The sequence below is a fragment of the Nesoenas mayeri genome (assembly GCF_963082525.1).
Source record: "Nesoenas mayeri genome assembly, chromosome: 5".
In the NCBI taxonomy this organism is placed as follows: Eukaryota; Metazoa; Chordata; class Aves; order Columbiformes; family Columbidae; genus Nesoenas; species Nesoenas mayeri.
The window spans coordinates 53,766,811-53,792,423 of NC_137548.1; the positions used below are offsets into that span (position 1 = coordinate 53,766,811).

Consider the following 25,613-nt stretch of genomic DNA (forward strand, 5'->3'; position numbering starts at 1 on the left):
ACCTCTGGTTTGGGTGGGGTTTTTTTAAGATCCTCCAATTACTCTCTTTAAAGCACAGGAATGGCAACATAGATGCAATAATCTAGTCCACTATCTTCCTCAGACAGTAGCAGATGTTCCTGGGGAAGGAAATAACAACATGCAGTAGGCTGGTGTAGGATAATCTTACTCCACAGATCATCAGATCACGGCCTGGTCTTCAATAGTTAAGAGACTGGCTTAAACCAGGGTATTTAATAGCCTTTTCAGAGGGTTTTCTACTCTGGTTATGTTAATGATGAGGTAGGTCCCCTAAATTCTTTGCTTTATGTATCAGATCAAGTCTCATAAGACATTTAAAATTGGAGAAAAGACTATTAAAACAGTAACTCAAACCAGTTTTTTCCAAATGCAGAGGGGGATACCCAGCTTGCCATGTGTAAATTGTTGTTCTTGGTTGAATTCACATTGCAAGCACCTCAACACCTCTTACATCATTGCCAAATCTGTGCTAGTTTTGGGTCTATCAGTAATGCATAACAAATCACAGCAAAGCAATCAGACAGAAAATTCCAGCTCTTCCTCTTCTCCTTAAGAACAGTCCTAAAGACATAGTCTTTGCAAAAAAGACCTTGCAAAAAGCATGATGGTTGCACTTTAATGTTGACACAACAGGCATGAATTGAAAAGCAAGAAGGTAAACACATTCCCTTAAAGGTATCTTATAAAAAACCACTTCCAAACATGTGAACCTCTTCCCACCACCTCCCAAGAATCATCTAGTTTTCTTACAAACCATAGGACGACTTAGCTGAGGAATAACACAGCATTGCAAATTTCAGGGTGTTCACTCTCTGATGCAAAAATCTTCAGATCTCAACCCCTGAGTAGCCACAGGGATCTCTGGTTCCAAATTGCTTTTAACCTTCTCCAGGCGCCACTTCAGTTCAGACCTCAGTTACAAGTATTAATAAATCTGCACCTTTCCCAGCTCTTCAGTGACACCTTCTGGGACAAAAATAGACCAAGCCAGTTCTGCAGCTGTTTTTACCTACGTGTAGGAGTCAAATGCAATATTTGGAAGCTAGTTCCCAAGAAATGGCGAGCACACAAGAAATGCTACCCAGTACACTGCAGCTGCCTCTACGCAGCACCCTGAAAAGTGCCATCTCTCTGATGACTGGGCAGGAGATGAATCCCAGATGGCCACAGATCTGTAAGCTTTCACTTCTCCCAACACGTATTTTGATTTCCTGAAATTGCTAACTGAGAGGGAAGAATTCTCACTTGAAGAGCTAGATCCTCCCTGTAAGAGCAGTAGAGATGAAGGTAGGAGTTTTAAAATATTCTATTATTTGTGAGAGTGATCTCATCTTGGCTTGAGGGTAAGTTTTAGATGACCTCACGGCACAACACTTACATTTCATTGTGACAGAAACACTGTAAAGGGCTGGGCTGCAATTCCCAATCCCATGCAACCCCAGTCACAGAGCAGAGGGGCAAACAGGGAGGGTCCCCTAACCGCAGGGGGAAATGCACCTCTTCATTCACTCTCAGGGGAACATGCTGAGAGGACAAGGAAGCTGTGCTAGGCAGGGAATTAATTTACTGAATAGGCTGGATCTTCCCTGACAAAGAGAGCACATTTAGCAAAGCAGTCTGATCTTGAGCACTCATACATGTACAAGCCCAGATTTTGGTGATACTGTGCAAATTTACAGTTACTCAGAACAGCAGAAATATCTGATTTTCCTAAGTGCATACTCCGTCTCACATAAATTTACCTTTGATCACATTGTGCTCCATCAATTATCCATCTGGTACTTTTTGGCATTTTCAGTCTGCCTGTCCCTGGCATCTTTAGTAATTTACTGATCTATAACTTTTTAATGTCAAAACATGCACCTTCGGTAACAGCTCTTCATGCCTTGTGCAGCTACTGTTTTGCGAAGAGAAGATGTAGTGCGTGAAAAAAATGACTCAAAAACCTGTGATGCTCTTCAACTTTGACACACACATGCTTTCATCTGACCTGAACAAAAGGTGAGCCAGGAGAAGGGTATCCTCACCACCCAGGGCAGCTGGCAGCACTGCAACGCTGACATAGATACTGCGCTCCAAGCCCAAAGGCAAAGGGTCAGCGGTCGCAGTTACATCACTGTGACCTGCTCTAGTGTGTTGACAAGTTAAGCTGCTCTGCGTAACTTTTTCTGTATGCTGGCCCAACGCAGGTTGCTTTCATCAATGCACATTTTCCTGAACCGGTAGGGGATTTCTTGTAAAGGAGGGTGTATCCAGCATGACACATCAGAGCCTGAAGAATTTACTTATTATAAATGGGGAGTGCCGCACAGACGAGAGCCACAGACAAGGTTGGCAGTATGTAATATCAACAATGGAATCTTCATCCAATGGGATGAAGTTCAATAAGGCCAAGTGCCGGGTGCTGCACTTCGGTCACAACAACCCTCTGCAGCGCTACAGGCTGGGCGCAGAGTGGCTGGAGAGCAGTCAGGCAGAAAGGGACCTGGGGGTACTAACTGACAGGAAGCTCAACATGAGCCAACAGTGTGCCCAGGTGGCCAAGAAGGCCAATGGTATCCTGTCCTGTATCAAAAATAGCGTGGTCAGCAGGACAAGGGAAGTGATCCTTCCCCTGTACTCTGCATTGGTGAGGCCACACCTGGAGTATTGTGTTCAGTTCTGGGCCCCTCAGTTCAGGAAAGACATTGAAGTGCTGGAGCGGGTCCAGAGAAGAGCAACAAGACTGGTGAAGGGACTTGAGCACAAGACCTATGGGGAGAGGCTGAGGGAGCTGGGGTTGTTTAGTCTGGAGAAGAGGAGGCTCAGAGGTGACCTCATCACTCTCTATAACTACCTGAAGGGAAGTTATAGCCAGGTGGGGATTGGTCTCTTCTCCCAGGCAGTCAGCAATAGGACAAGGGGGCATGGGCTTAAACTCTGCCAGGGGAAATTTAGACTGGATATTAGGAAGAAATTCTTTACAGAGAGAGTGGTCAGGCATTGGAATGGCCTGCCCAGGGAGGTGGTGGACTTGCCGTCCCTGGAGGTTTTTAAAGTGAGGTTGGACATGGCACTTAGTGCCATGATCTAGTAAACAGACTAGAGTTGGACCAAGGGTTGGACTTGATGATCTCTGAGGTCTTTTCCAACCCAGTCGATTCTGTGATTCTGTGATTCTGTGTAATCAATGCAGAAAGCTGTCACTTAGAACATCTCTGGACTGGTGCATTAATGACCCATGTCCTTCTGCTGGAAGGACCCTAATATAGCCCACAAATCATGTATAGCTTAAAAAGAAAAGAGAACCAAAGAATAACTATACTGTTGTTTCCCTTCATTTTTTCTCTGCAGCGGCCAGAGGCTGAGCTCTTTGCCTAAATGTTAAGAGCTGCTAAGTACACTATCACAAAGTAGAAAATAAAGGAGAGAATTCCCTGTGTATCTGTGCTCATCCTGTGGCTCTGGAGCAGATGAGAAGAGATCTTCATGTTCTTCCTTCCTGGTCACCTGAAGATCCAAGTGTCTAGAACCCAAGAACAGGGTTGTATGTGTGTGTTCACCACTGCATAAGCAAATTGTTTCAACCAGTATCATTTAGTGCTCGGGTCCTAAGTAGATCAGTTCTTGCCAAACAGATGGGGCCAGGTCTGGGAGTTGCTCTCTTGTTATGGCTCTTGGTTTGGACACTGAAGAAAACACCACCCCTCAAAACTTTTCTGCTTCCCTCTCAAACTAGAGTATTATTGTCTCCCTCCTATAAATCCCCAAATACACAAGTCTGGACACAAGTCTGATTTTTTTTCTTAGGCAAGATCATATATTAGAAGCCACAGAGAGCTTTTTCAGAGTATTGGGTTCTTGCAGTATATCAGAGCTTATCTGCGCATCTGAAAATGGTCTGCTGTCACAAATTTTTTCAGGGTTAAAAGACAAATACCACATAAATTGTAAACCTCTATGATAACGAGAATGGTCAGTAAGAATATTTTCTACTTTAAAGAGACAGGATCTTCCAATTATTCTTCACTCACTATATTGCGGCAGCCTGACCCAAATTGAGGCCCCAACAAGCTGGATTGTTTCTGTGCAGACACAGAAAGAAAGTAGCTCATGAGAGCAGAAGGTTTCCAATGCAAAAAATTAAGATTAATGTTTGACCTTTTTAAAAATTGCTCTCAGCTGTCCTCAAGGACTCCGCATATTTTCCTGTTAGAACTCTTTTACTAGCAATCTTTGCCATAGGCTACATCCAGCCTTGTTCCCCTGGAAGCACTGTTTCACCGGGAGCTGCACAGCTATGGGTTAGAGCTCCAGAGAAAGGGCTGGCGAGCACCAATCTCAGAGCCTCTCGTCATGCACTTTGGTATCTTCACCCTCAAAACCAGGTGATGCCTTCTTTTTGCAAATGACTTAGAAGGGATCCCCTTTCTGCTGTCCAGAATACCTGTTCAGGAAGTAAGCACGCTTCTGTCCCCAAGTGTAAATGTACTGAAGGAGCTGTAGGTTCTCTCCTGTGCATGTGGCATGGGCAGCCTGGGGTGTAATGTGCCCTTCTGCCCCACTTGCAGGGACGCATTGGCCTTGGGAAGACAAAAAGTGTGACCAGACAAAGCCAGCTGAGGTGCCTACACTCACTGTGGACCCAGTGAAGTGTGTGCTACTGGTGTCATTTGGCTATCAATGCATATTCCAATGTGCTCATATTTTAGGCACTCTGCACAGATACTAACAAGTTGCTCAAGGGCATGGCAGCAAAACACCACGACTTCGGGTAGAATTACAGCCGCACTCAGCATGACATATCAAGCAGTGTGCCAGAGGGTATGTTTTTGATTTACAGCTTTTGGGTTAGTATTTGCGATTGGCTATCACTGGTTAACAAGAAAGGCAGTGTATTTTTAATAAACTTCAAGATAAGGGGTGGATAAACTGTCCTGATCATAGCAGTCCAGTGACTTCTGGGCAAAGGTTATCTTTCACAATTGTAGAGTGTAAGGGATCCTAAGTTCACCTGGCATGGGGAAAGACTTCCCGTATCTTACCATGAGGTATTATTTACTAGCCTGGAATAGGCACAAAGTCAGATAAATCCTCAACATGATTGGAAATAAACAGAAAAAATGCTCCCTGGGCTTTGTGCAGGTGCTCTACGGCAACTGCCAGCAAGAGGGCCTCTTGCCACTACCAGCAGCAGTGACTACAGAACAGCAATCCTAGAAACTGAGTCCTAGGCAGGAACAGGCTGGAAGCACCACCTGAATTTTACACCAGTTAGCAACAGCTAAGCAGATCTCCCAGTCTGCCTACACTGGGTCAGGCCCTGCGCTTTGGAAAACATCGGAGCAGTGGAAAACAGGTAAAGTGCCCCAATACTAGAGTGTGCTGGGAAAACCCAAAGGCTTTGGCCTCCTCTTGTTACTCCACATCTTCGGAGCAGAGGAGGTGGCAGCTCTCACAAAGGTACCGGTAAGCAGAGAGTTTGCTGAGCTCAGGCAGGTTTGGTACATCCTGCAGAGGCTCTGTGACCGCACTAAGTGCCCCATCATCACTAATTAAAAGGCTGAAGAAACCCAAAGATTTAAAAGTCTTTGAAGACATCAATCTTTCCAAAAGATACAACAACAACAAAAAAGAAAAGCTAAATAGAAGTTTTAGCAGCAAAACTCCTTTAACAGCTACTGTAGGTCTAGTGAGACTGCTAAGGAAAGATGGAAAGTATATGGACTAGATTTATTGGTATAAATGTGGGGACATCAGCATAGCTGCAGAAAATGCAAGCCATCATCAAAATCTTTGGAAATAATAAAAAAAAATAAGATAGTCTTTTAGTACAGAGAAACAGGGAAAAGAGGAGGAGTTAGGAAATGGTATCTCAAAAGAAATAGATACCTGTGTTATTTCATATGTATTTTGGGCTCAGTTTTCCCCTTGCATAAATCAGCGGAAAACTCATCTTCAGCAGCATATGCAAGTACATAATTAGCTTTAAGTACAGGCTTTGTGCTGATTGAAATAAATGTGTGTTTAATCACATTGCTGCATTTGTGCCTAAATCAAAAGTCTACAAAGGCTCTTAAAACTACACTGGTATAAAAGAGGTGTAAGAGGTCAAAATCAGATACTCCAGGGTGGAAGATAAATTGCTACTGCTGATGAGCTGTTAGAACAAATCGTGTTACCTTTTACCAAGAAATTACACTGTGCTATGTTATGACAAAGAGAATTTGTCTTTTTGGCCATTTCCTACTCTGGTTCCCATCAGATGACAATGACTCCTGCAGGAATCAGAGGCCAAAATACAGCCCGAATTCTTGGAACAAAAGCTAAAATGCAGCAAAATTTGTGCATAACAATCAAAAATACTTAATGAATGACATGAACTGATTCCATATTCCACAGATAAATGCAGCAGCTGACAATACCTAAGAGTTAATCAGGCTCACTAGATATTCTTACACTCTTTTTTACTTTAAAACATCAGAACAGATATTGCATGTCTAAATCATAAATATGGCAATACAGCAAAATACTTCAACATGTTATTTCATTCTCATGGAAGTAGAGTTGAGATTAGAAAACACACTGTTATGAGGCGGTGAAGAATACCACACCAACTTCTGGAACTTACAAGAATTGAAGCAATAACTAAGAAATCCATATTTTAAAAAAAAAAAAAAAAAAGACAATTTCAGTATTTTTATCTGCTAGAAAAAACAGCACAGTAATTCATAAGAACATCATGAATGGCAGAATAAATAATCATTCAATGTTTAAATTGCCCTGTAAGTCAAGAACATAAAAAGATCCACAACTTGTTTCTCAGCTAGTTTCTAACAGGATGCTTACAGAATTAGCATGCCAGAAAATTTCTTGGCAACCCACTGTTACATATCTTCACTTTGTTTTCCCTTTGTCGTTCTTCAGTCAAGTGAGTCAACTTCTGATTCTCCAAAACAAAAAATCCTAAATGAATTTTCTACAGGGAAAAAAACCACACACACCCCAAAACCCTTCCATATCCAGGATCTGTCCCTTTTTTAAAAAGCCAAATAAAAATCTCCTTTCCCTTGACACCATTCAGGGAGGAAGGAAGGCTAATATAAGCAACTCAAGCCTAAATTATTTTAAAAGTTAGGCTAGCTTCACGTCTGGCTGATGCCACGCTGCCTGAAGACCCATGTTGACCACAGTCTCTTCAAATCCCCTTGCACACACCTCAAGATCTCCCTGTCTGTCCAACCCATGCTCTGGAAAGGACCTACTTTTTGTTCTCTGCTTTTACTGTACTAACCACCATGGAGCTGCTTGGTGGAGCGTGGGAGGAAAACAAACACGTGAGATGAAGAGAAGTGAGAAGGTAATGTGGGTGGGCAAGGAGGACACACACACCTTAGTGCATCTGAGTGGTGTACGCAAGCAGGTAGTAGTGGAAAACATAATTGTTAACAATTAACAGACACAAGATAGTGATTAGCTCATGGCATTTGCCATTAAGCCTTGATGAAACTCAGCATATGTAACTATCTTGGTTAATGGGAGTCACCACTAATGTATTTGTGCACAAAATCATTCCAAAACTCCACTGACATGGGAAAATAACTCTTAGTTTTGTCACACTCTTCATTCTTCATAAAAATCATGGTAGGTATGACATTGTACTGGGACTTTAAGATGGAAAGTCTGCCTATTCCCAGCTGTAACTTTTCACATTGTAAAATCTTTGAAATAATCACTCAGTATCTACGTATTCAGAGTCTTGGACAAGCTTGTACTGCCCTGCAGCATGAAGTCTGCTTCAGCACCACTTGATCTCCAGCTAGCTAGAATAAATCTATATCTCAGGAGGATCAGTGCTTTGCACTCATTTATTCTACCTCACTTTCTTGCGTGGAACAAAGACCTACGGCTCAAGCTAATACGTTACAGTGCAGGTTGCAATAAATCAGGCACATGTGCACACACTCAGGCACCTCATTTATCCACCTGTAAAAAATTAGTTGAGCACTTCTGGTTCAGCACAGGCACACATGGAGCTGTTGAAGCTGTACTGTTTCAATAAATGTTAAGGTAAAGTGCCTGCAGGCTGCTGGCATGTCTCCCCATCCCGAGAGGGGAAAAAATGCTGTGCTTAACCTTTTCTGGATCCTTTATAGTCTAGTACAAAGCTCTGCAGAGAAAGGGAATAATAATAAAAAAAGAACCAGGAGACCAGCCATCAGAAACACTCAAGAAATGCCTAGCATGAAGTCTGGACAAAGCTTTGCTCTCTGAATCGTGCAGAGCACTGCAGGACATCTTTCCTAGGAAGGCACTCTGAGGGCTGTTGCTCACCCTGAGCTGGGTGCTCACTTAGCAAAGTGGAAGGAAAAGCCCAACCCTTGGCTACCAGCTGAGGGCTGGGCCCAACATGTGGCCAGTGTGAGGGCTGCTCAGGTGCTGGAAATATAAGAGAACAATACTTTCTGCTTAAGATGCTGCTTCTACCCGGTAAATTATGTGCCTTTTTTATCTTTATTAGACATTTCCCTTGGGTGTCAGGTTTGCACCACAGCTTCGCCTTAAGCCAGCTTCATCATAGTGATTTTGCCTGTCTCATGTTTAGAGATACCACACCTGACTTCCACAAAATTTTGGAGGCAACATGAAAAAAACAAGCAAATAAAAGGAAAAGGTGCTACTTTTGCACATTAATGCTTTTCTTGTGGACACATCTTCTAGAAATGCCCTATGCAGTGAAACACAGGGAACCCACACCTGGAAATGTTCAGAGTCAGGGTTCTGTTGGGAAGGCTTAAAGGGAGAGTTTAAGAGATTTGTAAGCTTTGTGCCAGGCTTAGGACTGAGATAAATGTGTCCCCAGAATACAGAGCTCTCTCATTTTCCCTATGGCCCTTTTCTCTCTGAAAGAGATTTTTAGAGAGGAAGTATTATTCCAGCCCCAAAGAGATTGACTAGTACAAATAGAAGCCAATGTAACTAAACCTTGGAATTACTAAAAAAAGATAAATGAGACCCCAGTGCTAACAGCAATACAATTAGATGGTTGTCACATGGGACTGTTAACAATAGACGCTTTTCAAGAATAAATCCTTACACTTCCAAGAGATATGTCTTTTCAATCACTATCTCTTTTAAGAGGCTTCAAGATAAATGTGTGCAAAGCGAATTAATGGAGAACATAATGTAGTCACTTAAAATTCCTGATATTGATTCCATTTCATTAGCTGGCAAGCACTTTATGCTCCAGAGAGAGATTTTCCTGCTTCCTCAGGTATCTGATTATAAGAACAAAAATAATGTTAAAGAATCTTCCCCTTGGAGCCTACCTCTAGATATATTTCCAGAACTATACCTTCATGTATTTCTTTTTTCAGTAGGATTATATAGAAATTTTAGTACTGAGAAGGGGATGTGACTAGTTTTTCTGCAGCCCTGAAGCATTTAATTCGCCTGCTAGAAACACTGTCCATTAAACCTGTGCTGCAGTCCTCGTGTTCTTCAGAAAGAGTGGCAGAGAAAGCCAACAGATGTGTCAGGACAGTATTTGCTGTGCCCAAATTAGCAATGGGTGTGTGCACATCAGTTTGTGTCTTTAAGGGTTGTAAGGGTTGGCTTCCTGCTTGTGGAAGTTGTTCCAGGACAAAGCTTGAGCCTTTTTGAGTTGTGTTGGCCATTTTATGAGGGCTACAAGAGTACTGAGGCAAGGAGCTGTGTTTTAGCCAGAAAACAGCAAATCTGTCTTGCGGTACAACATGTAGGAGCAATCCAGCTTTTCTGCCCACCCAGCTGAAAACAAGGATGCACTGGCATCATTCGCCATGGCTCTATGACTGCTCCAGCACTCAGGGTACCTCAAGCACCTTGCTATCTTTATCCAGCACAATGCTGTAGCATGTAGAGATAGCCTCAGCTTTCACTGAAGTCATAATGGGTCTCTCATACATAGCAGATGAACAAAAAAATCAAGACGACTGAAAAACATGTCCCTGACCAGAGAAAATCATTAAGGTCTACAGGTAACTTAAAGGCCTAATAAGAAAGGATATACTGTCCAAGAAGATTTGGGGTATATTGAGAAAAAAAATTTTTCTCTCCCTGAACTATTGCAAAATCCACACAAATTTTCAAAGTGTTTTGCTGATTTTCAGTTTGCATTTTTTGCTGAACAAGATTCAACCACTTCTACTGCTGACTAGAATGGAAATGACAGAGTAACTACAGGAAATTGCTTCTTTCTGCTGCTCTCTACAGCAAATGGTTTAAACACTCAGAAATCAGCACATTGTTCAGAAATGGAAATCATCCAAGAAATGAAGGAAGTACAATATGCCCTAAAAGACTAAATCCGCTCCAATATTTTCAAAAAGGCATGCAATACTTGAGTTCATAACTCGCACTAGCACCAGGGACAGTCACAACACCATGTTACAGGTCTTTAAGACCAAAATTTCTGAGATGTGATTTCATGAAGCTTTAACCAGCATTGCCTTGCAAGAGCTTACAGCCTTCTGGGAGCATACATGAGAAAGCAAACAAACAAAAACGCCCAGAAAAATAACTGAGTAATGAAGGCAACGTGTAAGCGAAATGTAAGCAGAAATAAAAGTATTATTTGCATTCATTGCCTAGAAATGTGGCCACAGTCAAGGTGATCAAGTTCTAGGCTTTTAAAGAATGGATAATCTGAGTTCTTTTAAATTAAATTCACTGCTAGTATGAACTGTAACTATATATACACACATTTTGACAGGGAAAAACTGATTAAGTTGAACTCTTTTTCTAAGTACCTAAGGATAAGAATAAACACTTGGAGTGAACTACAGGCAACTGTAGTCAATGGTGTAATTGCCCCAGTCAGTGCATAGTGACCCAGATCTTCACAGTGTAGTTAATGCTGTACAAAGGGCATCACTGAAGGGTACAATGATTTGCCCTCTGGAAATGCTCGCTCTCCACTGACTATTTGAAGATTCCTACTAAACAGCAGTCTAACTAAAGTCAAATTAAAAAGTCCCTCAGCTAGTCTGACAAGGTAAAATAACTTCTGTAGAGTTAAAATTTGCCCGGAAGGCTTTTCTGATATGGCATTTTAGATTTGTTTTCACTGAAATAAAGATCATTTTATTGTTTACTTCAATGGGAGAACATTCTCATCAATACAAAAACTTTCAAGAATGTTATGGTCATTATATTAAAGTGTAAAATCAATGATCTTTAAGGGTGAGCTATCAGAAAGAGAGCTGAGCTTCCTCCAGTGATTAATTTGGTCTGAAACAAACCATACTAAAAGATACCATCTTGGATCCTAAGGCCTTTATGCAGAGGTTCATCAGATTTCATATTTCCACAAGAAAACCTTGGTTAACTGAAGAGGCTTAAAGCAACTCCTCAAAAGGGGAGCACTCAGAAACTAGTTTGATTGCCTTTTTTTACCAGCAAGACACCAGGCAACACTGCCCAGCACCTTATTGCACAGAGCGACAGCCAACTGAGAAGGAGCCAGGTATATGACCTAAATTTATATTTCAATTGGAAAATCATCCTTTTCATGCCAAAGACTTCTTTACCATCCTAAAAACAATCACAGAAACAAGATAAAGCTAGCTTTTCACTTAACACACTGAAAAAAAAGATTAAAAAAATCATTCTTACCCCAGTGTTGACACACACATACATAAAAATTCAGCCTCTAAAACAGTTATCTGAGAAGAGATAAGGACTGGCCAGGTATTCCTGAGAGGGTGTTGGTAGAGTTTTTCCCTCTTCCCCATCCTACCTGCTCTAGGACATTCCCCCACAGCCAGCTCTTCAATCCTGACCAAGGCACCGAGAATCAGTGGTAAAACCTCCTTGGCAGGGTCCTCTCTTTCCTGAGTAGCTGGTATCCCAGTTGCAGTCTCAGGACTGCCATGAACTGGGACCAGCTATCCTTGCATTCCCTCCGGAGACTGCACAGAGCCACGGAGCACACATGGTCATGCTAGGGTTGAGATTGCAGTTTGCCAAAATGAAGTTTGTAAACTACAGCACTGCCAAATATCATCTAATAAAAATAATTCTAGTGTGAGGCCAGAGAAAAGGGTTGCCAGTTTAAAACTCAAGGCTAAGGGTACATTTTTCTTCAAAGCGAAGGGAATATGAGGTGAAAAGAAGCTAAAAATCAAGCTGCAAAAATATTAGTGCCCCCGGGCATGTCCAGAAACAACTAAAGAGTGAATTATCTTTTGTTTGATGGAAGAGAAGGGCTCTGTTGCCCAAACTAAAACCAATTGAACTCCATTTCTCTGAATTTACTACATTGCAGGCTTTATCTATGCCTGGCATAAATCCTGAAGTCGTTGGAAATCATTTCAGTACAATGGTTCATGTTTATAGTGAATTTATAAGAGCTTTTGCAAAACGCTTGCAGTAGACACAAATTTGCATGTTTGGATCTTCACTGGGACCAATATCAGAGCGCGAGAGAGTGGTGTGTTCCCTCTGTGGACACACCAGGAAACCACAAGGCAAAAAATTGGTGTAAGAGAGCTGATGTTTGACATTCTTAGGCCAGAAGCCAACATGGCAAGCATAGCACCTGCAAAGCTCTTACAGAAATTGTTTAAACTATACCGTAGTGGTTGCTAAGGGTTTTGTAATCCTATCCTCCGGAAATCAGTAACCTATTTCTTCTCAGCTTCTGGCAGAGCACACACTTCTCTTGTTAATAAAGCAAAGCATCTCCAAGGAATTCACAGTAACTGGAAAAAAAGTCTAAAGTAAAGTAGTAATTTAATTTGCAAAGCTCCCAATAAAGGTATTTGACTTTGGGATACAACTGGCCCCTCTTCCATGAGGCAAACATGAACAAGACAACACACTTAACCACGAACAAGGTGTTCATGAACTTCTTTGACAGCAGAGCCAAGGCCATGCAGAAGTGTGCTCCCAACTTGCGGCACATTGTCCTGTCCCAATGTTCAAAACCTTTGGCCCTCCTGCTCCTTTTGCAAGGTGTGCTGGCACCCAGGGCAGCCCTGCTGCCAGTGATAGTGCCCTCCAAAGCAGAGCCTGGTTCTGATCTCACATCTGCTGAGGCACTTGGGAAGGCAGCAGCTGGGTACACCAGAATGCCAGAAACCCCAGATCCAACTCTACTCTAAACAGCCCCAGCGAGCTACCTCCTTGAAATCTCTAGTAATGTACACATAATAGATCCCAGCAAAATACTGCCTATCATAATTAAAAATAACTGCTTCTGCTGATGGTCAAAACAGGGAGCAATGAGCAGGTGTATGGAAAATAAGCAAGAAACCTAATGGGCCTGAAACATGGTAAAACCTCTTCCAGGGAAGCTCCTCCAGTCTGTTAAGTGGATTTTGACTCCATATTCAAAATCCCTTAATTTACATAAATACTAATCTTACTAAAATTCATGCTTGGTCATGTTCAACTCTGCTAATGTTAAAGAGACTTTTTTTTTTTCCACGTTGGGTCCTCAGTCCTTCGGCAGTTCTGAACTCCAAGACTTCAGCTTTCTGTACTTAACTGTACAAGGTGATTATGAAATTCTTGGAAAAATGTTAGTTGTTTTATGCCAGAACAAATGAAGGTCACATTAAATAGCTATGAAGAACTAACTTGTTATTAAATGTACTTGTGTGTCAGAAGCAGGATCCAGACATAAGAGCAGACATCTTTCAAGATAAAATTAATAATATAAATCTAATATTCATTTTAATGTTATAAATTATGCATACAGTAATTTTCTTAAGGCCAGAAAAGATCACTGTGATTACAGTCTGGCTTCTTGTTTGGAACACGGCAGAAGATGTCACTGAACTCACTCATACATATGTATTTTCTGTTTTAAAGAACATACATCGTCTTGATTTAGCAGTTGCAAGTGATGAAGAGCTCACAACAAGCACTGGTAAGTTGTTCCAGTGATTGATTAACCACTTTCATGTAAAGATTATGTTTATCTGCTTATCCTCTGCTCGCAGTGCTGACTGCCAGACAGCAGAGCCTCTGACATGCAGTCGTCTCTGATAAGAGGTCCCCGCAGCAGGACGCAGTGCTGGGCAAAGACAGCTGGGATAAGTCAAGTGCAAACAGCGGCAGAGCCTCTAGGCACTGCTCCCCACCTGAGTTAGTCTCATTGCAAGGCAGGCTCAACTAGCACAGGTTTGGGGCTGAGCTAAGGGACTTATGCTGCTTCTGGTACCCAGAAAAAGACAAGGGGAAGCAGTTCAGGTGTCCCTGTGTGGCGTCCTCTCATGCTGCAGACGCCCACAGGCTGCAGCCAGATGTCACAGGAAAGGAGCTCCTCCTGGTGCGTCATCAGGAGGCAAGATGGACAGTTCGTAAGCCACCCACTACTGTCCTCCCCAAACCGCAGCCTGTGGTAAGAAGACTCCAAAAACCAGCTGCACCCGACTTCTCTCCTTGTGCTTCCCTTGCCTGGTTCAAATGCCTGAGGAGACTCCCTCCTCCCCCTCCTCTTACATTCACAGCACAAAGATGTGGCCACACAGAAACAGAGTTTGCTTCCTGCGCCCACCGCCAGCCGAGCCAGACAGCCCTGGCCCAGCAACCATCTTCTGTTTCGTGCCGCCTCTGACCCACATGTCATCTGCTGCCAGTGTCAGCAGCGCTTCTGCTGCTTCCTTCCAGGTCACTGCCCTGGCTTGAAAAGCGTATTCCCTCCACCTCCAAAACCTTGACACAGTCTGATTTAAAGCAGCCACTGTAGCGTCTCTGTAGCGTCTGCTGCCGGCAGCCTGACCCTCAGCTGACAGCCACATGAACATGTTTGCAGTAACAACAAAAGCTCAGGTGCCTTCCCTCTCACTACTCAAGAACATTACAGCAGCCACTGGAAAAAAGCCTTTTCCTTCTCGTTTCTGCTGCTCACGGAACATGTACTCTCTGCCCATCCTCACTGCTGCCCAAATAGACTTCTCTAATGAAAGCAAATCAACTTCAGGTAGTTACTGAAGGAGTAAAAGAAGAGACAGATTTGGTTAGATCAATCTGATTGCTGCCCTGAATCTGCTTAGACACATCAAAACTCCTAATGAAGTCTAGCTAATATTTAGCAGATTATAATAACAGGTCTGTTTCCAGCCAAGCATTTCTAGAGGACTGAAACTTTCAACAGAAGAACCTCCTGACATCTCAGCAGGTCCTTCAGCAGTATAACTGAACCCAGAGATTTTGGGGATGTGGTCCAGCAGATGAAGGCTGGGCCAAGATCAGTATATGGGACTCTCCCTGAAGGTGCAAATACTTGTCTTCAGTCATTTCAGCTCTGGCAACGCACAGATAAATCTTATTCTGCATCCATCCATGGCCAGGCCAGAAATGGCTTTTCCAGAAGCAGCTGATGAACTTGGCAGACTGCATCCTGCTGTACCAAGAGGGGCAGAGGGAAAACCAAATCCCTGGCTGGCAGAGCAAGGAGCATCAAAGCAGAAAGCTGCCATGAATCCTGTCAGTGATTTTTTGATGGAGGACCAAATTGGACAGGCTTGCCTCTGCCTTCCACTGCAGGTTGAGCAGCATGTCACACCTCCAGATTGGTAATATATTCTCAGCAACTGGACCTTGATCAGACTTCCCCCCACCTTTTCATGGGAAAGTGCTGTAACATCTCACCAGCAACACTTCCTTTCCCAGCTGGAATAAGATACATAGAGTTACTCTTGAAGATTTGTTATTTGTGATTAGGGAAATGAGGAAAAAAATACTGTTTTTACATTTATTGTCAGATACAAAATGTATTTTGTTTCTTATGAGAAGGCAACAGACAATCCATATTTAATGCTACATCATTTCAATTATGAAGCCCTACATTATTTTCCTGTAATTTTGTTCAAGAAAATTGGTTAAAGTTCCAAATTGCCTGATTTTCTGCTGCAGGAAAATGGTAATTTCTCAGCAAGTACTATGTGTTTACTTACAGTTGAATGAAGCTTGAATGGCACTTGTCTTTGTAAGTGGCCAATGAATGTCATTGATACCTGCCCATGGGGCTGGTTCCCTGCTGGGCGGTGAACTCGGCTGCTTTTGGCAGCACCCCACCGAATGGTGCAAGGCATAATTCTGCCTCAAAGTCTGAGATTACTTTTTTCCAAAGGTTTAGCTATTGGTCTTATTTTGCAAGTCTTCCAGGAATGACAACCTCTTTCAAAGGTGACTCTGGGGGATTGTGAACACTTGGGAAGTCCAACCATACTCATATTAATCAAGACATCCAACCACCCCATCCAAGCTGCAGCCTTCCCCTCAGTGCAGACGCTTGTCATAATGTGCTTGCCTTCAAGAGCTGTACCTCTCTGCTGAATGTTGGTGGAAAGTTAATACTACACAATAAAAACAGAAACACAGAATGGTTAAGGTTGGAAGGGACCTCTGGAGGTCATCCAGAGCCCCACTCTGTACCATGCCATTGTCCTACGAGCAGCTGGACAGTCCCCACAGCTGTTGACAAAGGAAGCCCTGCACCATCCACCTTCTCTGCACTTTGGCATGATCCTACAGGCACCTGAGGGTTCCTTCAGTTGTAGACAAAGGGAGCTCCACACCACTGACCTTCGTCTGTGTGAAACAACTCAAAATAAATTTTATGATTCATGAACCCATTGGCTGGTGTGTGCTGCCTTTTTTGGGAAACCTTTTGGGGCTCTGCCTTCACATAAGGACTGCACAAACCTCAACTTCTCAGGAAACTAGGCTAAAAAATATTCAAAGCATATTAAGTATCCTATCTAAGATTAGTCTCTGCAGGCAGGGATATGGAAACCAAATGTGTGCTCTAAAGGAAAAAGCAGGTCCTTCAGCAGTATAACTGAACCCAGTTTATGAGCTCATGAGAATCTCTTTCACATTTAGACTTCAAACCTCTGATGGGCTCTCTAGGACGCAGGAATGGACAAATCTTTGGTTTGGCATCAGAAGGGACAGACCCTTAGCACAGCAGAAAAACTGAAGGACTTGATTTGATTTATAGGCACCAACTGTCAAACCCTATAATAATTAATGTCATTAACAGGGCTGAGATCAGCCCTGAGATCTCCTTACCAAAAAAGTGTCAGAAAAACCCTCAAGTGAACCAGCAGAAAATGCTTTCATTATGCATCTGCAACACCTAGACTGAAAAATACTTTGCTACCATGCTGGCAGGACTGCTAATGTCACAAGGGCAGCTGAACCACTCGCTACATGAGTGAAATGAGCTTTCTTACAAGACAAGAAAATGCAATGTGCTGTGAAGTTGCGTGTGAGGACCTGTGCTTTTAAGGTTAAGGAACACAATGCATGGCAGCCAGCTGACCTACATTTACAGCTGAAGACGTAAAGTGAACCCACAGGGAGTTGTGTCTAACCTACAAACACAGAAGGAGTGCTAGTCAAATGGACCATGTCTTTTAAAAATATAAAATAAGCAGTAGCAGCAGCATAGGGACAGGCTTTTCCTGCTGCCATGCGTAAAAAGCAAACCAGTACAATATAGCACAACAGAGCCACTGCTGGCCTGGGAAATACATACATCTCAGAGTAACTCCTCCCTCCTCAATGTGTGGTGCTGCAGGGAGGGAAGCACACTGCTGGTATGTGGAGGCAGACAAAGTGAGCAGAAAGTGAGTTGGCTGCATGGGCAGAGCTGGTCAAACCAGGTCCTGGGGCCCCACCACAGGCAGTAATGCTGCGGCAAAGCCAGTGCTGCTGTGCCTCCACTGCCACCAAGCCCATGGCATCAAAGCTCACACAAGTAGCAACACAGCCAGAAACGCAGCTCACTACCTGAGCATGGATAACCTTCCAAAAAACATGGCGATAAACAACACATTGTAAGTATATTAGGCCATAAAAAGAGGAGAGAACAAGACAGAGGCAAAGCCTTTCCCAGGCGCATTGGTGGTAATCACATCATCATAAGGAGAGAATCACACGCATGGGACCAGATTTTTAACCCCCACCAAACAAAGTAGTTCTGTTGAGATCAGCGCAGTGCTGCTTTGCACTGAATGAGGATGTCCTTGTTGGCATAAATCAGCCTTTAGAAGAACAGCCTCCCAGTTAGTCCTGTCCCAAATACATTGACTTTTCTTGAACAGAGCCCTCCCTGTCCCTCTGTGGAGCTGCGTGGTCATATGACAGATAAAGAGCACACCAGGTCTTTTTCTACTGCTACAGTAGAAAAGGAAAGATGGAAAAGAAAAATGGAAAATTACTACAAAACAAAACCACAGATCCTAAGCCTGCGTATTAAAGACAAACTATAAATGTTAATTAAGCCACCTTGCCTATAGCTAAATTACATCACACCAACACTTCATTCCTGGCAAGCATGAGTGACAGCTCTATACTTTGGAATTTTATGAGACTAAACCAGAGCAAGGAAAGTAGCTCTGTTGGGGTCAGTAAAAGTACACAAATAACCACAGTAGGAAATGATCATTAATAAAGCCTGGGTGGAAACACATCTCCTAGATTACTCAGTGTTACTTCCCTTTTAATTTTATTTTTTCAGAAACCTAACTCCCTTTTTTCAAAACTTCAACCAGACAAGACCATTTCTGGGCCCAGCTGGTGTGTTTTTGCGGCATTTGGAGAAAGCCTGAAAGGCAGCTGTTAAACCAATGCAAATGCCTGATGCAGATGCAATAACCTCTCAGCGGCCAGTGGAGCTTATCTGCAGTGTGAAGTGGGGACTAAGTGCTGAGACACAGCCGCCTGCCCGACCTGAGACTCACAGCTTGTGTTGGTGCGAGTTGCTGCAGTGAGTGTCTATATATATCACAGACTTGACTGGGTCAAATTTGTTACCTTCACTCTCATGCAGAAATCACCATCCATACAGGGTCTTCATGGCATTTCTGTGATACTCTGATGAAAAGTGTGATGTCCACATATTGGTGTCAATGTAAGACATAAACTTGAAAACAAATCAGTCATGTTTTTATGTATCATATCTTTGTTCCTCCAACCAGGCAGAGCCTTGTACCACAAAAAAAGAGATAAGAAGTTGACTAAATGTTTCATTTTTCATATTAATGTCCACCATATTAAATAAGGGCAAGAAGAATGAGGTTTGGTTTGCAGCACAGGCAGTAATATTTAATATAAAAACCTAATAATCTGTGATGGAATGTCTTGAGGACGTTCCTGTTTCTGGCATGGATTCTGGAAGAAGGAAAAATAATTCAAGTGCTTACTGTTCGTCTCCTGACACAAGTGCAGTTTCCCGCATCCTTAGTTTCAAACATAATCATCTACATTGCAAAGGTTGAAGCATTTACATATTACTGTCCCTGACAATTTTATCCATTGAGCAAGTCACTTCCAAATTTTACTCCTACAAATAATATTTCAGCAAGTTCACAATAAGCAATGCTTTGTAGCCAAAGTTAAGCATTTTTTACTTCTGGTAAAAAAAAGAAAAAACAAACAACTTTCTATTCATTCAAGGAAGATGGACTAGAAGATATTTCAAAGGTCTTTCCATGATTCAACAGCATAAGCCCCTATCTAAACCACTTTAAAAAATTAGAAAGTCAGTGGCTTTAAAGCCACCTTGGACAACTTCAAGCATTTCACTCTGATCTTAAACTACAGCAATTTACGATGACCTGAGGAGGTGCCAGACCACACAGTTTGAAACACCCTGTCAGACATCATTTTTTCTAACTGCCATCTCCTCTAAGAACAGAGGTGGTGACCAGCATACATTCCATATGGCAAATTACATATTCCCTTAAACATGCACTGGTCATCTGGATTTATGAAACACGGCAGAACTCTCTAAAGGGAAATCAAAATAACAAGTATATAATCCCTCTGTAGTCTAGCCTGAAAATTACAGACATGTAAGATCAGATAGAACATTTTCCTCAAAAATCCCTCCTAAAAAGTCAGCTGAAAGAAAAAAACAGGTATGTTGGGGAAGCATTATATATATTAACACTAGAGTACTGGCTGAAAGTTCACAACACTCTTGTTTTCACAATGTTTTAAGTCCCTTATATTTGAGTTCCATGAAGCAGTAACTTAAATGATCACGCAATCTTTTAATGTTTTTCCTCCCCCCACTTTAGTTCCATATGTGGAGAAAGATTTTTTTCAATTTTGTGCCTTGTACTAACACTCCACATGAGAGCTTATTTTAGCCTAGATTCCCACAAATTGCCACATTTTAGTGGTTCCTTCATCAAAGGAGCAATACCCATCTGGACACACTTAGCCAGCCACATTTCATCACACACACGAAATGATGCATGGTACGGAAATGCACCATCTGCCTGAGGTTTTAAGCTATCATGTTGTACCCATCATTTGCAAAAGGTTAAGGGGACACAAATCTTTGCCTGTATGGAGCAATGGGTGAGTTTGTGCAGTTTGATCATTTGCTACTGTCAGTTCAGAAGTTCAAACTACTCTAAGGGGGCTGACAGTGTTGCAGCACATTACAAGTGGTCGTAGGTCGCTGTCTTACTGATAAAGCTTTCTCAAAGGGAGACCAGTTGGCTTTCTCCCCTCTCCTTCTCCCCGCATCTCCTTGCCTCAGAAGGATCACATGAAAACTATGAAGGAGGAAACCTCTTGTGCTCAGGGAAACAGAAGAGTACATACAGGCATGCTTTGTAAACACATAAGATTGCATTAAATATACGAGTCTTGTAAAATCTGTATAATTTTTTGATAGAAACATCCCAGGAAGGTCCCAGTCACTGGCTGCCTACTCAGATCAAAGTAGCTACAAGAGCTACACTGTAAGGGAGGACACAAGCTGCTCTGGAGAGATCCTGTCACCCATCCATCTGTTGTGACAGTGGGTGTAGAAAACACCCACTAAAACTAGTTGTCGCCTAGCTCCTGTTTTCTCCCCAACAGCAATGCTCTGAATATAATAATGAGCAAACTTCAGCAAGCTTTGCTCTCCAAGATGGTATTTCCATGGAGATATTCCGGAACGTCTCCAGTTGGTGTCCTAGCTATGGATTTTAGTTTTGCTTCTAAAAGGTATGATAAATACTGTGATTAAAAGCAAATAGGTTGTCTTTATTTCAAGGTGTAAAGAGCAGGGGAGGAAGGTTGGGTTGGGGTTGTTTTTTGTGATGCATATTTCTCTCACACAAAGAAATTCTGATTTTGCTTTGCTTTCTAAACAAAGCCCCCTTCTCTGGTTAGTTTTCATCTGTCCCTGCATGTCAGGCATCCTGGAATCTGGATTGTGTGCCATGGAAAAACCATCCCTACACATTCTGTGAAAGAATTAAATTTGCTGGTGGGGCAAAATCCTTCCTGGTTTTACCCCATTTGATTTGGAATATGAAGAAGTTGCTGACCCTGCTGCTGAGGTCCATGTGACATGCACCAAGCCTTCAGACTGGAAAACTCTGAGCTACCTCAGGTACCTTCTCCTGGTAGTGTCCATTTTCTCACTCAGACAATCTTCTGCTCAGAAAGCCCAGATTAAATGTTACGTTTTGTATTCCCTGAAAATAAATGCCTTACTGTTGCAGAAGCTGCAGAGCATGTGATCAAAGGATGCCATATGGGCCATTTATTAACAATGAAAAATGAAAGCACCATTTGCCAGGCTGTAATTAAAACTGAAGAACAATATTCCAGTTTCCATTTCCATTGTTGATCTGGCTATTTGTATCACAGAGCATAAACAGTTTCTTGCCTTATTACTCCTAGCATGAATTCACAGCACGTCAGGTTTACGAATGGGGATTGGTAGTAAATATTTCATATTATGGTGCAATAATATGCTGATATATATGTAAAGACATTGCCTGCCAGCCTCCTACTTACATACATGTTAATAGGATTATGTTTATATACATATAGAGAAAAATAAATTAACATCCAAACTAAAACAAAACCAACCAAGACAAAAATTAAATAATTGCAGTCAGTTCATGTGTCATTTTGAATTTCAAGCACTTTACAGTACTACTGTAATTTGCAAGTCCACATACTTAATCACCATATTGTAAAAGCATTACACAAAAGCTATTTTAACCATCAAAAAACAAATCAATTATTTTGCACCTTGTGCTGGTTTTACTGAGATTGAGTTAATTTCCTTATTCTCCTTTTCAGTAGCTAGCACAGTCTTTTGTTTTGGATTTAGTATGATAATAATATGATAACAGCCTTTTTCCCTGGGATAGAGTTCGTATTTTCCTTCTGGTTACTGGACTGTGTTTTGGAGTTACTGATGTTTTGGCTGTTGCCCAGGAGACCAAGGACTTTCTCAACTTCCCAGCTGCAGGTGCAAATAGCAGCTGGGAGGGTGACCAGCAGGACAGCACCTAGACTGCCCTTATCTTTTATCTACTTCAAGAAAAATGAGAGATCAGGATCCTGGCACATTTACAAGGTTGGGGGAGGCAACTAAGGTGCAGAGCACCACAGCAGACAACTGACAGCAGAACAGCCAAAATCTGCCACTCTGTTTTGAGGCTGGCTGCAGCCGTGGCCTTCACACTTCTACAAGCTGTGGGGCAGGCCAGGAAAGAGCAACGCATCCAATGTGACCTGTCCTTCTCCCCTGCCCTGCCACAAGGCCCTGAGCCACCCTCGCTCCCAGGGACTCCTGACAGAGGCCACCAGCACAGCACAGGCACAAGGAATGGATATCCATTCCATGGCTGCTTGAAGTAAGGTCACCTTTACCTTTGGCTTGACAGTGACAGAAGTCACCAGCACTTTAACTGTTGTGGCACCTAGAGTTATTGCAAATGCTCAAAAAATAAATGAGCAGCCTGCATTTAGCTTTTGCATGATTGCTGTCTGGCAGAAGCACACCAGCAGCATGCCGGCAACAGGGTATCAAGGAGCCCTCTGGAGACTCAAGAGGACCATGCATCCTCCTCCAGGTAAGCTGCATCCTGCTTAGCGTGAAAGAACCATTTCTACCACAGGTTGCTTTCAAATTCTTCTCATTTAAACCTAAAACTAGCAGAATTCACATCTTCATAGACAGTTTCCTTCCCTTTTCCTTCATTTTTAGTAAAAATACAACAGCCACAGCTTACAACTTCACAGATGCATGCCTGACATTCAGAGAAAGAAATTTTCCAGGAAGGTGAACAGGTACCGAGCTGGTATGTCAATACTACGTTTTCCACATATATTAAACATAAATCTTAACCTGAAAGAAGCCCTAATTGAAACTCCACAACAAAATCACAGGAAATCACAAACACATCTCTAAAACTAGATGATTGCATTCTACAGAAGTCTCACCTTCCATTTAATGGCAGTGCCTGTGATTTCTAGAAGGGATGTTTGAAATCAAATGAGTATGAATGTCAGCTTCCCATGGCTCCCTTGGAAGCCTCAGCCAGTGAGAATGGGAGCAGAAGCAGAGCAGAAACACAGGAGCAAGCAGAAAAGTAGTTTCGACTATTTACAAGGCCAACAAAACGAATGTTTAGAAGACACACCACCAAAGTTTGTCAGTGCTACCTGGCACAATTGCACTGAAGTAATACTAAAACACATTTGCCACATAATTTCTCATTAAGATAAAGCTTTATTTCACTCTTATAACCACAACCAAAAACAGAGCTACATGACTTCCTATACTGCCATTGCCCTTGTCATGAGAGCCAGTTCAACAAGGTCATTTCCTCCTGCAGCTGAAATACAGCCAGGAATTGCACCAAATGAGGCCACCCATCCTCCCTACTTGGAAATAATGGGGAAACTCTTCCCTACAACTAGAGCATGTCTCTCCTCCACCTGGAAAACTTGGCCCTCCTACTCCGACCTCTTCCCGTAGTTCTCAAAACATAACAGCGCCGCAGCTTGGAAAGGCAGCTGTAGTGCAGGTGATTTTGAGAGGCTATAGCCAGCACAATTCCATCTATTTCTGGCTCCTTAAGCAACCCATTGCATCCCAGGCCAGCATGGTACCGCAAGCTCTTCCAGCCAAGGCAAGTCATGAAGCTGTTCAGGTTCCCCCATGGTGCTCAGGAAGAACAAAGAAAAGCATCGTTGCCATCAACACAGTTGTACTAAGCACAGCCCAAGAGTACAGAAAGTTCTAGCTCACTAAGTGTTTGGGGACTGTGTATAACTTTACTCATCTTAAATTTAATAATTTGTCTTAGCCCTGAAGATGCTATATTGTCCCGGCACTATGCTCAGTGGGATGTTTGCAGGAAACTCTGCCACCCCACTTCCTCCCCCACCTCTCCTAACAAAGAATGACGAAATATTAGAGAGAGGTGTTTTGAACAAGTACCATGATAAAAGGTTGTTTCCCAGTGCTGTCAAAAGTCACATTTTCTGACTCCACCTGGCTATTAGGGGCACTGCAGGTTGTTAGAGTGAAACTTAAAATATTTGGTAGTACTTCTGAAGCAGCAGATAGGCTGTGCTCTCAGGATTAGCTACATCTTTAAATATTACATAGCTGCTGCAGTCGAAAAAGCTGCATTTCTTCAATCTGTTCTAGTGCTGAGAGTCAACCATCAATTCCTTAGGTAGCAATAGTTTTGGAAGCTCTTCCAGAAATGTTCATCTGGAGAGCTGTTTCCAACTGATGTAGGTGCAATGCAGTAGGCTGCCACTTTGAGCATCACACATTTTGGGGGTTACATTAAAAAATGTTAGCTTCCTTAGCTCTGCTCTATTTTTGCTCTGTTGCAAAGCACAACTTGCAAAACAATCCATAGCATCAAACTTCAGTGAAGTTATCCTTAAAAATAAAGGGAAAGATTATCAGCAATTATCAGAAGACTTGAGCAAATACTAGCAAGCAGCTCTGGTATTTTGAGTTTCCACTAGCAAAAGAATAAAGCTGAAAAAAACATTTTAAGATCAACATCTCGCAGCTGTATTTTGTTCTCTCATGGCAAAAAGCTTAAATCAATGTCTTGCAGCACAGGAAATAATCAGAAGAGGAGACAAATGCAGTGATTCAACTTAGGTCATTGCAACAGTTAACTGAGCATTTTGTGACAGCAAGCAATTTACCAAGTACATTTTCACATAACTAAGCAGCAAATGAGACGCAATCCGCCAGAGCTGCACATTTAATTGTGTCAGCAATTCAATTATAAAGCACTTTATACATACATATGTGTGTATACGGACCTATCTTTATATACTTACTGTGCAGCAAGGCATGGGTGTTACGTTGGTCTCAAAACAATTGGTTTACAGCCTCAGGCAGAGCAACCTTCCTCTCACTCTCATCTTGGGCAAGTCAGTGTTTCTGGAAGGTGGCCAGGCAAGATCAGATTCATCAGCCAATAAAATTGTCTAAAGCTGCCGTTCCACAGGAGACTGTTCCTCCGGCTGCAGGCTCAGGAGCAGCCAATAAAGAAGAAAATCAGCATCAGAGTGCGGGCGATACTAAGGGTCTGCTCTCCAAAAATCCAGCTTCCCCCTGCCTGTGCTGCCGTATGCAGTCATCCTGCATGAAAAACAACTTGCACTTGACTTGCTTGGCTAAAATAGATGCACAGCTATTCTGAACACTGACAAGGGTAAAGAAATCAGTCAAGCAGTTGCCTCATGTGCTGGGAAGCAATATAGCAAAATCCGGAGCCATGAATTCCCACTGCTGGTGTGGGTATCGCATCAGACCTAGCTTTGCA

At 42.5% G+C, this 25,613-nt stretch overlaps 1 protein-coding gene across 1 annotated transcript in view; it reads right to left on the minus strand.

Annotated features, from left to right (window-relative positions):
- OSBPL5 (oxysterol binding protein like 5) overlaps positions 1-25,140 on the minus strand; it is a gene marked incomplete at both ends in the record, with an annotated part of 180,874 nt that extends 155,734 nt beyond the window's left edge. Inside the window, one exon of the mRNA XM_080346065.1 lies at positions 25,126-25,140. Coding sequence (XP_080202191.1) covers positions 25,126-25,140 — 15 coding nt within the window. The remainder of the gene's footprint in view (positions 1-25,125) is intronic.
- Between the last annotated feature and the right edge of the window lie 473 nt (positions 25,141-25,613).